Source organism: Passer domesticus, chromosome Z (assembly GCF_036417665.1).
Source record: "Passer domesticus isolate bPasDom1 chromosome Z, bPasDom1.hap1, whole genome shotgun sequence".
In the NCBI taxonomy this organism is placed as follows: domain Eukaryota; kingdom Metazoa; phylum Chordata; class Aves; order Passeriformes; family Passeridae; genus Passer; species Passer domesticus.
Genome location: NC_087512.1, coordinates 54,134,954 through 54,149,242, shown reverse-complemented (window position 1 = coordinate 54,149,242; position 14,289 = coordinate 54,134,954). Strand labels below are relative to the sequence as shown.

Genomic DNA, 14,289 nt, shown 5'->3' with positions numbered 1-14,289 from the left:
AATATTTTTAAAGGGAGCTAACATTACTAGGGGGAAAACACAGTAATAATAAACCACTCAATTTTTATACATCCATCAGCCCCAAAGCAATTTCACAACCGAGGCCACTGCTGTTATCTCCAGTTTGCACACAGGAAGCAGGACAGAAGGCAACTAGCTCTGCACAGCCTGGAGGGACACACTCACAGGCCACAGAGAGCAAACCCAGATTCTACATTCTCTAGGAACTCCAGACTGGAATTACTACTAAACACTTATGAAACACCAGTTAAGTACTCAAGGTAAAACCAACCATAGATGGTTAGAACAAAAAATTATGCCATCAACAGATGAATTCTGGGAAAGACAGACGAAGCAGATAATGTTACAATTTACTACAGTTCTTCCTAAAATGCCTGTCCCCATTTTTCTTATAAACCCGCTTTAACTACTGAAAGGTTGCAACAAGGTCTCCCTTGAGCGCTTTCCACGTTAAAGTAATTCCTAACTTTCAGTGTAATTACATCACTGTCTTTGCAATATTCAGAGCCTACAGAAGTTGTACAGATACAGCTTGAGGGAAGGAAACTGAAATACCTAAATCTCAAGTCCCAACATGCACCAATTACTTACAAAGTAATTACATACTAGAAGTCTAAGCACCCTCTTAGATATTTTCTGAAGGACTATATTCAACAGGGTCGCTCCAATGTAAATCAGGATTTCTAATAATTTATTATTATTAAGCACATGAAAATCAGAAACACATTAATAAAAAGTCAAGCTCTTGACTCTTCTTCAATCTAATAAATGTGATTCTAAAGCCATTTTGTTGAAGGATAAGACATCTAACATTTATTAAATAATAAATCTAGGTCAGAATAATGTAGTAATCAAAACATGTAGCTGAAAAGTGATCTTAGTGGAATTTCCCACAAAGCCTTGGACTACACACCCTCTCTATGTAAAATGTCTAAATTTTGTACCTCCTGTATTTATGTTGCATATATAAACATAACCTATAGTTATATATAGGTAGTTTTCATAGGATATGAAAATATTTGTACAATTCCTTTCTCCAACAGACATGCACACCTTTTCATCATCACTTCAATACACAGTGATTTTGAAATGTCATTCTTTGAGGTCCTATAACTTTACCATACAAATTAATTTCCCTGGCTTATTTCTTTTTGCATACATTCCAAAATGTTTTCTATTCTTCTGTAGTTTCAGCTAAGAAGCTCTGATTATGAAAATTATGAAAGTAATTTATAGATATGCTGAATGGCTCTGTATAGCAATAGGAGACTTTCACAGCTGCATCAAGAAAACCTTTGCTTTCACCAGTCACACTCCATTTTCATTAAATATGCTCTTTACTTTCTACCTCAAGATCTCTTTAACCATTTTCACATTTTCATGATCCCTGGATTTACTTTCAGTTACAAATTTTAATTAGATGGTATTTGTCCACCTCATTCACGTCATCCATTTTATTGAAAACTTATATTACTTTCTGCAGGTTCACTCAAGTTAGTTTTCGCACACATCACTCACTCTCTTATGCAGAAGAAAAAGGGAAAAAAATAAAATGTATCTGTCACACTGTTTGTGTCAAATAAGGAGATGAATATAGTGAAAATGTATGTACACAGGGGTACACTTCTGCAACCAGAGGTCTGTCTAAATCTCTTGCAATTAGAATTTTGCATTTTAAAATGGATTTTTGTTTTGTTTTCAATGGAATCAACCACAATTACACATTTTAAAGAGTTTTGGCCTGAACATCACTATTACTTGTGAGAAAATGTATAATCCCATAAATATATTTTTGGTAAAGTGTTTTTATACAGTAAAATCTAAATAATGCAAAGTTCGCTCACTTAATCCTGTTTCTATCCATGTCAGTACTATAAATCATACACATAATCTTATCCTGGCTGATACATATGACATGGCTACAGTCCAAAACACTAGTGACCAGCAGAAAGTTGTTATGATACTTACATTGGTAAGATGAATGACTCCTTTTGAAGTAACAGAGCAGCCCATGAAACCAACATACTGCAGCTCAGGACAATGTTCCGCAAAAGCTTTCACAGACTGATCTGTCACCTACAGAAAAGATAAACAGGTAACAGTTGAATAGGTGATATAAGTACATACTTAATACAGCTTAAGAAATGTCTATGTAACATTGGCAAGTGGCTCATTTAGACTTTTAGTATTATAATTACCACTACTATTATTTGTTTCAAGAGTTTGAGAGAGATTATTTGGTTTGCACAGTTTGCATAGATGTGCATGGATATATACACATGAAAATTAGGATGAAAAAATATTACTGGCAGAAGCCAGAGAAAAAAGAAACACAAGGCAAGAGATGATAACCACAAATTCAGATCTTACTGTCATCCTAGTTATGTTCAAATAACCCAAGAGACAATTCTATTCACTATTTTAATAAATTATATACAAAAATTAAAATATAACAAATTAGTTATTGTCATCCCGTAGACACATACTACTCCCATTGACTTTGCAAGGAATGCTGTGCTATCTTAAATTTATATGCCTTGTCTTTTAACTAAAACACAGCAACTGAAGATTTCAACTTAAAAGTAATATTTATTAAATTAATATTTATTAAATTAATAAGATGTATTAAAAGTAAATCTGTTTCTCATATGAGACTAGATAATCTCATGGCAATATAGCACTTTGTCAGTTATCAGACAAATGGAGATATATAGTTTATTATTGAGATTTATTTATTTATACAACTCTTTTTCATCTACAATTAAGTTTGTCTGGTAAAATTTAACTATAAAACAATCTACTGCATAAATACACTGCTTTTTAAGTAGATTAATGATCAAAAGCAACTTTGTGAAGAATGTAATACTGACATAAGTACACTTACAACACCTACACACCTTCCTTTAAACAATAAGGTTTGTTTTCTCTTTTTTTATTTCTTCTTTTTTTTTCTTCCTCTGAGAAGTATATATTCCCAGTGCAAATGGCAGTAATGAAAAACCATATACTGACTGTGGAACAAAGCCTGTATTGTCCAGCTACATGGCTCAGGAACGTCTCACAGTGTCCGGAATCCTAACTCCTGAATGCTGAGAACATTCAGAATTTCTATGGATGTCTTCCTGTTCCCACAGAACGAAAAGCAAACAAGTTTTGAAAGATGTAGCGCACAGCTGACCCTCAGGTGAATTCATATTGGAGCACTATTCCTGCTGTGCTTTGGATAACCATCACCCAGAGCTCCAACTTGCCCAAGATGTCACATTCCTGCACCCTGGCAGCATATGGTGACCTTGGTGAGGACTTTGGCAAAACAACTTTTGAAAACATAACCCAGAGATATTTATTTATAGGCCCACTATCTCATAAAAGCTGTATTGCTTTGGGGTCTGTAACAATTCTGAAAATTGTTATAGACCTAGTGCAGTTTTCTCAAAGCAATGATTTCTCACCAAGCAGAGATTTTTACTGCTGCACATCTGCCAGATAAAAGTAAAAGGCAAGCCTTTTAGTATTGTGTATTTAGAACCCAATTAAATGAAAACAGGCCAAAAGGAAAGGAAAAAGGATGAGCTGAAGAGATTCAATCACAAATTGGGTAGTGATCATGGGGTATCTGCAGAGACCCATGTCTCAGGTCTGCCTGCTTGAACAAAAGCAAACCACTAAGGTAAGAAATTTCTTCTCTGATTTGATCTGACACTGTCTTACATTTTTACTTTGGCCCACTCCTCTCAGCTAAGGAAGGCCACACCAACTATAACTTTTTTTGAGATATTGATTACCAAAAACCTGTTACAAATACTATCACAAGTCAAAGGCTTAGAAATTTGTAGTATCATAAGTACAGTTACTTATGATGCTGCCAGAACCAAACCAGGGTGAAAAAAAAAGTTTATCTCCTATAGAACATAAATTAAAGCCTCTGATTCAGCTAATAATCTCAGAGAAGACTATTAGTCTACCCTCCCTACAGAATATTCAAGTGTAATTCTCTGTTACAAACAGCTTTGTCCTACCTGTCAAGAAAATGTAGTAACAGACAATCAGTGCCATAAATGCCTAATATTGCAAATTCATTACAGAGTTTAAAACTTCAATCTACAAATAATTTCTTACTTATAGCTAACATTTAGGTGCATGGAGACTTTGAAAAATGACATTTTGAATGCAAATAACATAATTAGTATGTCTTAAAATATCTTCTTTCCATACTATAGTATTTTCTGTAATCTAAACAAAGCCTGTGAAAAAAATGGTTTTAATAAAAATTAATAGCAGTAGATTATGACCATTTCTACTAAACAGTTTACAGATTAGCAGTGAACCTTTTCTGTGCTTTTTAAATATGCAGCATCTTTTAAATCAGAAAAAGATTCTTCATTACTTCTGTATGCCTCATGATTTTCCAGTCAAAAGGAGTGTGACATAACCTGATTGTGCTTTACAATTACTGTGGTAGTTTAGACACATATTTTGCTACCACAAACAACTTGTTCTTAAATCTTGACTTAGAAATGCAAAGCAGTGTTTTTGTCTTCTGTTATCAAACAATAAAACTCCACTATCTGGAGAAGATTACTTCAACTTTTATTGGAAAACACCGTAAAAATTGTTTCAATCAACTGTACCTTCCTCTCAGTATCCTTTGTTATACCAGTATCTAGGAATTCATTACTTCTTTTTCAGATCCTATGTCATTTATGGCAATTGATTTTTTAAAATAACATACTTCCCATTCAGACAGCCTGTAATGAAGACCACTTGATATTCTGTTTGGTTAAACACTTTAAATATGACTCCACTTTCCTATGATTGTATTAGCTGGGAAAGAACATACATATATGCATTTCTCTACTTACATACAAACACACTTGCAATTTCATTAAATGGCGTCTCCTATGATGAATGTAAGAGACTATGCACGGAAACCCCAGATCAAAATACCTGTAATCTAAACATCTGCTAAAAGGTTAAAAGGTAAAATTTACATTACACCTTTTTGTTCTTCTTTTTTTGCAGGGTTTGGGGAAAAGAAGAATATGTAGTGATTTGGAATTTATTTAAAACTTACGTGTAAACTGACAGTCAAGTAAAATTACCTAGTTTTCATTTAGAACAACAGAACATTAAATCACATCAGTTCTTATTTATATATGGCTCAAAACCATAACGACACAATGTTAGTATGCATAAGTTTGTTTGGTTTTGGGTTTGTTTTCATTAGACCTATTTGTACCAAGGGAAAAAAAAGTAGGTAAAGTTCAGCCATATCTGAAAGAGCGATCAGACATTGGAATGGGTGTCCCAGGGAGGTGGTGGAGCCCCTGTCCTTGAAGGTGTTTAAAGGAACACTGGATATGGCACTCAGTGCTGATTGACAAAATGTTTGGTCAAATCTTGGACTTAGTTACCCCAGAAGTTTTTTCAACCTAACTCATTCTGTGATCTGTGATACAGAAGCAACAAAGTTAAAGTTCAAGGATGCTCCTAAGACTGGAAACATCTCTTCTGCTTAAGTAGGGTTCCTACTGATTCATCATCTGCAGTGTCCAGCACGGATGGTCTCTATACCGACTTAACCTTCTGTACTAACTCCAACATGCAGCCTGGGTCACGATTTCTATCAGAAGTAGGTGCCAGAAATAGTAAGCTCTTTTACCATATGAATGTGTTTTATGCTTGCAAGAGATGGTCTATTCAGCAGAATGAAAGAAAAATAAGTGAGTGATGAAAAGAAAAGCATGGAAAATTAGCAGAGATATGTATGCAATGATTATGCACCTTAACACTGCCTCTTTGTAATGCAATGTGTAGCTGTATGTTAAATCTTTACTACTGAGGAGATAGAACAGGTCCATAAAACATGTATTATAAATATGGCTTGTGTGACCTAACAAATTTTTAAACAACTGACATTCTGATGTATTATACAAACAGATTAAACTACCATAATCTAAAACTAGATTACCATAAAAAAATACTGCAGTTCTACAGAAATGACCCTTGTCAACAAAGACAGACATTCACACACAATTCTATAACAGATCACAGTACTGTGTTTCCAAGAATCTTTAGTAATTGGACTGTCTTGTCAACTTTCACTGACTTTCATTCATCGTTGTCTTGCTTTGTGTTAGACTTGCTTTGAAAAAGTGATATAAGATGATGAGGATAGATTTATAAGTTATGCACTAAAGCATTGTGAATGGGAAATATGTTGGTCTGGAACGGATGGCACAGATTTTGCTTCTATCAAAAATCTATGATAAGTGAGATATGATTTAATAATTTTCTTTTTATGTATTGCAGCCCATTATATACGAATTCCAGTTCTGCATTGTTTTACAGAAATTCAATATTTTGCCTACTCTGAATTAGAGTTTGTAAGTATTAGTTTATTTTATATTCTATTCAATAAATGAAAGTGCAAAAAGGAAAAAGCAAAGATCATCATTCAAAAAGAAAGACTGAGGCGCAGCAATAAAAGCCAGTCAAATTCCAACTAAAAAAACCTCACAATTAATGAACACCTACAGAAGCTCAAACAGAAGAAACTGCAAAAAAAGATGGGAATATAAAAAGCCACTAGCACAGAACAAATACCCGGTTCTCTTATTTAGCAGGTGCCCTGCATTGTCTGTAAGTAGATCTTAATATGCAATTTTTTTTCCATGAAATATACATATATAAAAGTTGCAAAAATATTCCTCAGAAGAATAAAGCATATTTTGCTAGAGTAAAAATATGCTGTCGTGTAAATACAGAAGGATCATGAAACTCAGTATTCATCATACAAGGGAATACTAATGGTAGAATAAACCATTTTTCTCCTAATTCCTTACTCCATAAATTTTTTCTCCATTTTGGTCAGATGCCAGCTTAAGCAAACTTTATTTGGGCACCAAAGGAAGAAGGAAAGAGCCAGGGAGGGCTTACTAAAATACAGTTTTGTGTCTGAAAAGAGATTATGTTTGCAAAAATCTCATCTGCCAGTTCAGTCCTCAAACTTTCTTGCCTTATGCATTGTTATCTGCTACAGATTGAGGCTCACATGCCACCCACTGTGAAACCTGACCCGCAGGAAGCACGTGGCTACACCCTCCAATACAGTGTTTAAGGTCTCACATACTCAGGGTGCATTTCCCTGGTCTGTCTCCCCTGAAATCTTTGTGTGCCATAACCTACAATGATGTGCAGTTAGCCTAAATGCTGGTATAGTTTTGGTTAAATTCCTTTTTACCAAGACTTCCAGAATACATTAATTTCAAAAGCTGCAGGCAAATCACACAAAGCAAAACATTTACAAGGGACTAATTTAGATCACAGGTGAATTCAACTAAATTCACAAGTATGCAATATATACAAAAAGATAAAGCAAAAAGATTGCTGATATACAAAAATATCTATATGCTGTAAACTGAGGCGGTCAGGCTACCACTGTTCTATCAGCAGGAAAGAAATATCATTACATGAACATCTTAAAAAAAAATCACAGTCATGAAGTAGTTTTGAGAGAAGACACTTTACAACATGTGTGTGCTTACATAGGTATTTCCTACTTAGCTTAACATTTGCATTACTATCCCTGTACTAAAATTATAAGATGATGCCTCTTTCCCACAAAGGGATAGATTACCATGCCTCTTTTTTGACTAACACTTTCAAAACTATGTTTTAGGGTCAAAAGGGGTCAAAAGAAGGGAAAAAAGAAAGATCAAAATATTACAGTAGAACCCTATTAAACTTTACACAGTTAAACTAAAGCATATAATTAAAAATATTTAAGATTATACATATCTTCCTAGTCCTGTGAGTGGGAAATGACAAGTAAATTCTGTTACAATTTAACCACATTTAAATTTAAGTAAAAATTCAATTTCATTTTTTAATTACTTTCCACAGTAAACTGCAAAACTCAAAGTATTTACTTACGGATTTAGTCCTAAGGTTCCACCAAAGGAACCAGGGCATTCATTAGCATCAGTTCCCAAAAATATTTTAATATAATTTCTTAGGAATACATTATACTATTAGACTGACCATAAATATAAACAAAACTAATTTTAAATTAATGGCAATTCAGCACAAACTTATCTTAGAAATACACACAAATAAAGACTGCTATATACAATTATAGGGCTCTTTTCCCATACCTCCCTCAAAAAACAAAAGGCAGAAATGGTAGAAAATGATGTTTATGTTCCAAAGATTTATTTCAAGATTAAACTACAAAGGACCTTTCCTATTCAACTGGACTGATACACTGCCTGCTTTCCACAAGCATCAACTTAAATTATATTTGTCATAAAAGCTGTGACAAAGTAATTATTATTGGCAAACATGCATTTAATTTATGACCTCATATTGCAATTACAGAACACTGACAAAAATAAGGCATGGATAATCTGTCATCACAGCCAAGTTCTTAGGACACCCGAATTTCATTAGTGAACAGCAGAAGGCAAGGCTCATCTTAACTAACTGCCAGAATGTATTTCTTCACCTTCAGTAAATTCAACAATTTGCTTAATCACAACAGAAATTCAACAACTTCCATCTTTAAGTTCCAGTAGTACGACCAATTTCTTTGAGCACTCAAAAGTGAAGTGTAAGTATTTCTAATCCTGCATCTTTAAAGGAAACTAACTGAAAAGCAAATGATTCCCATTTTTTAACATATACTTTTAATTTATTTAATTTAACAGTTAGATCTTCAATCTTGTCACAGTTTTGGTTTATAACTTCGAGTGGTTCCTTTTCATTAGAAAAAAGATATTTTCCAAAACAAATGTGTAGTCTTTCATAAAATAAAACGTTGCTGCTTACTAATGGCTTCAAAACATGTTCCATTATTAACTGAAAGGGATTCATTAATCCATCAACATAAGTGATTTTTTAAAAACAAGTTAAAACCAAAATTTTTTGTAAGTATTTTAAAATCAACTTAAGTTTTAGATGTCCTGTGCACCCCTGTTACCTCAGACCTCGTGAGAATAAATACTCGCTCTGAGGCATTTTGTAACAATTCACTACCCCAGCTTCACATCTGAGGGGTGGGGAAAAGTGAAGAGAATGGAATTGCTGTCCTTGCCCTCATCCTTATGTATCACTCCAGGAGTTAATATCACTAATCTGCCCATGACACAAGAGAAGACAGACTAGAGTGTAAGGGCTGAAGAGATATAAAGAGCATTTTACGTTATGTTTACTATCACCTACATAATGGTAACATCAACTTCTTTTAAACACCTGAAGTATGAAAACAACCCCAACATTTTGTGGAATACTCAATTCAATACTCAGGGAAATCATCACTTTATAAGGTACCCTTTTAGAATGCATGTGGATTTACAAAGTTTCTCCCTGGTTTATAAGAGGATTGAACAACTGGCTATCAAGACCAGTGTTCCTGTTTTATCTTGGTAATAATGAAAGGGTATACAAATCATTCCTAATTACTCAAACATGATTTTTAGATACAAAACTCTTAACTACCTTTGTTAAAGGCCACACAAAGTATTCCTTCCATTTCTATGGGAGAGTATCATTTTTTAATCTTATTTTCTTTTTGTTACTGATGACATTAGGAATCAAACGATTTTCTGGTCTATTTTACCCCACAAATTGTTTAGTACTAAACAAGACAACACCCTTGGAACATAGACAGTTTAAAATACTAAATAACTGGGGACAACCACTATCTTCAAACCAGTTTAAATATCTGGGTTAGAAAACAAATCTAAATTCTCAATATAAATTACCTATGTTTCCCATTATCTCACAATTTTATTAAGTACAGTTTACATGCACTTGTACTAAACAAGACTATCAGCACACCCTAATTAATTTGTTGAAAAATGGAAATACAATTGTAAAAGCAATTATTCGTCTTATAAAATACTGCCTTCCTACCAAGAGAGAAAATTTATTATCAAAATGTGTTTACTCTGGACTTAGAAAACACTGCTTCCAAAACTAAACATCCTTCACCAACAGCACATATTATAATCTGATATCTTAAAAAAAGTAGAAAATTAAAATAAAAATGAAAACAAATTTTAAAATAAATAAAAAAATTAAAATTAAAAAAGAGAGTAACACTGCATTATAAATTTTGTAACAAAGGGGACACACCAGAAATACTGTATGTTCACAAAAGGTTATAGGAAAACTGAATGTTTCTCTGCGTATTTTTTAAGCAGAAGAATGCACAATAATTTCTAGAAAATTAAAAATAATATTCTCCTTTGCTTTTACAATACTCAATCAAAAAGACTAATGTGTCCACATGTTAAGAAATATGTATAAAGTATTTTTATTTAGTACCATTCTGAATACAAAGGAAGAAAAAAATTCCACAAGATGGGTCCATGGTTCAGTGGTCTAGTAGCTTAGTATTTCCTCCTTGTCTAAGAAGTGTGTGAATAAAATATCTATTCTCTCTGGGACCAAAGATGACTTTGCATTATCTTCACTTTTAATGCCTCCAGAGCTATAGAGGCATATTTCCTATTCCATATTATGAGTAAAAAAAACCTTCTCAAAACCCCAGTTTATTCAACAGTTTTACTGTTCATCCTAACAGAATAATCTCATTACCACCTAAAATATTTTTAAAAGAAAGTAACTTTTATTTTCACTTCTTCTGTGCAATCTGATCTTATACATTCCCATTAAATTTATTTACTCAGGCAAATATATCTGTTTATCACAACTTCAAGGCTTTTAAAGTGGCTGGAAGTTAATTTTACAGTACACATTCATGTAACAAGTGTTTTATCCTCATACAGTTTCCCTTCTAAAATGGCCTCACAAGATCATGGTTAATGTTCACAAATAGTGGAGGTCTGGGTAATGTAAACCATTAAATACTATTATGTCTGCATCCTTTTGGTTAACTCCAAGAGCATTCACAAATAAAAACATATTTCATTTGCCTTGTTACTCTGATGACCTTCTGAAGGCCTCCTAGATACTTAAATAAACCCTTCAATTTCCCTGGTCAAGAATCTGAAAAATGCATGTCCCTTTCATTAAAAACACAATCACCTCCCTAGCATAAGTTTGTTTTGTCATCATATCCCTCTCATAGGTAAAAATAATCTATGATTCTTGTAGTGTTTTTATTTCATGTGAAAAACTTAAATACCAACACAGACAATGCTCTCACTGCTATTGTATATTACCAACTCAGAAACAATTGCTTCTGACAGATTTGCACATATTAAAGCCTTTGTTCATTACAAAGAAACAGAACAGTATGAAGTACTGTAACTCCCTCTTTACCCAAAGTAACTATATGCATCATTCCGGTGTGGTATGCTACAGGGATAAACATTTTTCACATTCTTCACTAGGTCTAAGTTTCCTCAGTGAAACAAAGTGTTAAAGAAAGTGATAAAAAAGTTAAGCAAGCCAAAATACTAATATAAGAGTGATGTATCTACAACCAGATTCCTTCATCTACCCAACATAATCCCCAACGTGATCATATTCCTAGTATGCAATTCATTGAATAATATAATTTTGTGACATCTACATAACATTTATATATATATGACAGTGGTACCACAGCCACTGTAAACTGAGGCTAACACACACACACAGACAGCAAATACCTAGTACTTAGGCCTACAAACCGCCATAAATTTTAAGAGTAAAAACAGGTTTGATGCCTTGGCATCAAAAGTTTATTTTAGAAGTTAGTAAATACGAGTGAAAATGTAATCTTATCATAAAATGGTTTGGGTTGGAAGGGACCTCTAACATTACCTACAACTCTCCTGCCATGAGCAGGGACACCCTGCCCTAGACCAGGCTGAAGACTGTCCCAAGCAATCTGACCCTGAACACTTCCAGGGATGGAACATCCACAACTTCTCCAGCCAGCTCTTGCCAGTGACCCACCACCCTCACAGTCAATATCTGATCTAAACCTACTCTCAAGTTTGAGTCCCTTGCTTTCTGCTCAGTCACATTATGCTCTTGTGAAGAGTCTCTCTCCATCTTTGAGAGCTCTGTTCAGTACTGGAAGGCCACAATTAGGTCAGCCCAAAGCCTTCTCTTCACAAGGCCAAACAACTCAAATTCCCGCAGCTTCCTCCCTCATAGCAGAGGTGCTCCATCCCTCTGCTCACCTTGGTGCCTCCTCTGGACTCTCTCAGCAGCTCTGTGTCCTTGCTGTGCTGGGAGCCCAGGGCTGGAGGCAGATCTGCAGGTGGGGTCTCACCAGAGCGGGGCAGAGGGGCAGAATCCCCTCCCTTCCCTGCTGCCCATGGGCTCTGGGTGCAGCCCAGGACACACTTGGCTCTCTGGGCTGGGAGTGCCCATGGCTGGCTCATGTCCAGCTCTCACCCACAGCACCCCCAAGTCCTTCTGGGCAGGGCTGCTCTCCATCTGTTCATGCCCAGCCTGGGCTGGCACCAGGGATTGCTCTGACCCAGGTGCAGCACCAGCATTTGGCCTTGTAAAACCTCATGAGATTCCCGTGGGCCACTGCTTGAGCTTGTTCAGGTCCTTCCGGATGGCATCCTGTCCCTTAGGAGTGTCAACTGCCCCACTCAGCTTGGTGTCATCTCAGAACTTGCTGAGTGTGCATTCAATCCTTTCACCTGTGTAACTGATGAAGATATTAAATAACACTGGTCCGCCATACCTTGTCCCCTGGGGGACATCTCTTGTCACCGATGCCCATTAGGACTCTGAGCTATTTATCACTACCCTCTGGATGAGTCATCCAGCCACCTCCTTACCCATTTTACACCTGCTCATCAAATCCATCTCTCTGAAATTTGAACAGAGAAGGATATTGTAGGGGAATTGTGTCTAAATCTTTACAGAAGTCCAGATAAATGACATCTGTAACCCCTTCCCTGTCCAATAGCGTAGTCATTTCAACACAAAAGGCCACAAGGTTGGTTATTTTAAAACAATGTGACCATTTTCTCTTATAAAGTTAAGACACTTGCAACATTTAGTAGAACTAGAGAGTTACAAAATCTTGTTCAAATAGCTTCTTCCAAGTTTCATGGATACCATGTAATTGCAATGAGTGAGGAAACTCTTGTAGCAGTGGAAAATATAAGGAAATATATACATACAGTTCATGTAAGGTGATGTATACACAGAACATTCTATATCACAACCCACAGTGAAGATATCTTCACAATTGCATCTGTTTTTCAAACAACTAACCATGTTTTATTTTTCAGGTTTCACACTAGCCATACACAATGGAAATACAGTGTGACATCATGAAGCTGATATCAGATGCAATAGTTACCAAAGTTTACCACCAGCAGTTATCTAGATTGCTACTGCAGAAACTGAAAGATGGCAAAAATACCAAAAAAGCTTTCTTACAATCTAGCCTCTAGATATCCCCATCCTATGGCATCCCACAATTTACCGAATCATCTCCTCTCCCTCTTTCACAAGCAGAGAGGGACAACATTTCCCCAAATCTTCCACTACAGGCCACAGGTACAAAATTTGGCTGCCCCATGCACCAATACAAATTTCATAGAGGGAACTTTCAGTTCTGATTATGTGGACTCTAGTTAAATCAAATGGTCACCATTTGTTACAAATCATAAGAAAAATGCACATGTAAAGGCAGGGGGAAGGAAAAATTCTTAAGCTGCTTATGCTCTTCAAACTGAAGAGCAGTATTAAGAAGTTTTTTAATCACCAACAGGTCTCTCATGTCACACAGGAAACAGGAGAATAAATAAGACAAGATAATTTCCTTCATATTGTAATAAATAGATGTTAACATGAATACAGAAGAACTATGACTGCAACTGCATAGGTCTAAGAAAGTCATACTATAATTATAAACTTTCTTATACTACTATTATACTACTATATAACTATTTACTGAAAAATACTGCATTAATCAAAATAATATCTAAAAAACAGCATTTTACAGCTCACAAAAAATACAAATCATTTAATGGACTTACTCACTGGGATACCACAAGAGCTTTTTAAAATAGTTATATCTTGCTCAAAAATCTTTATGTATTAGCCTTCCTGGGTACCACACATAATTTAATATAGGCCACTATTTTTCAAACAAATGAGAAAACAAAACACAGAATGTCACTCAAATTTCAGATACAAATACTGTTACTGGCTGACATTATTTCAATTTGCCTCTTAACGACAACAGAGAATTTAGCAAATTTAACCAGCCCTACAGTTTGCCTCTTGATATTGTAAGCTGCTAAAACAAAATTACATTATCCCTATGATAAGTCCTTC

The 14,289-nt window shown here is 35.0% G+C and overlaps 2 protein-coding genes across 2 annotated transcripts in view; both read right to left on the bottom strand.

Annotated features, from left to right (window-relative positions):
* The window catches only part of FBXL17 (F-box and leucine rich repeat protein 17), a 278,120-nt gene that overhangs the window by 185,804 nt on the left and 78,027 nt on the right, over positions 1 to 14,289 (bottom strand). Inside the window, exon 5 of the mRNA XM_064405002.1 lies at positions 1,990 to 2,097. Within this exon, the coding sequence (XP_064261072.1) occupies positions 1,990 to 2,097 (108 nt within the window). The remainder of the gene's footprint in view (positions 1 to 1,989; positions 2,098 to 14,289) is intronic.
* The window catches only part of EFNA5 (ephrin A5), a 521,261-nt gene that overhangs the window by 457,901 nt on the left and 49,071 nt on the right, over positions 1 to 14,289 (bottom strand). The gene's annotated exons all lie outside the window — the stretch shown is intronic.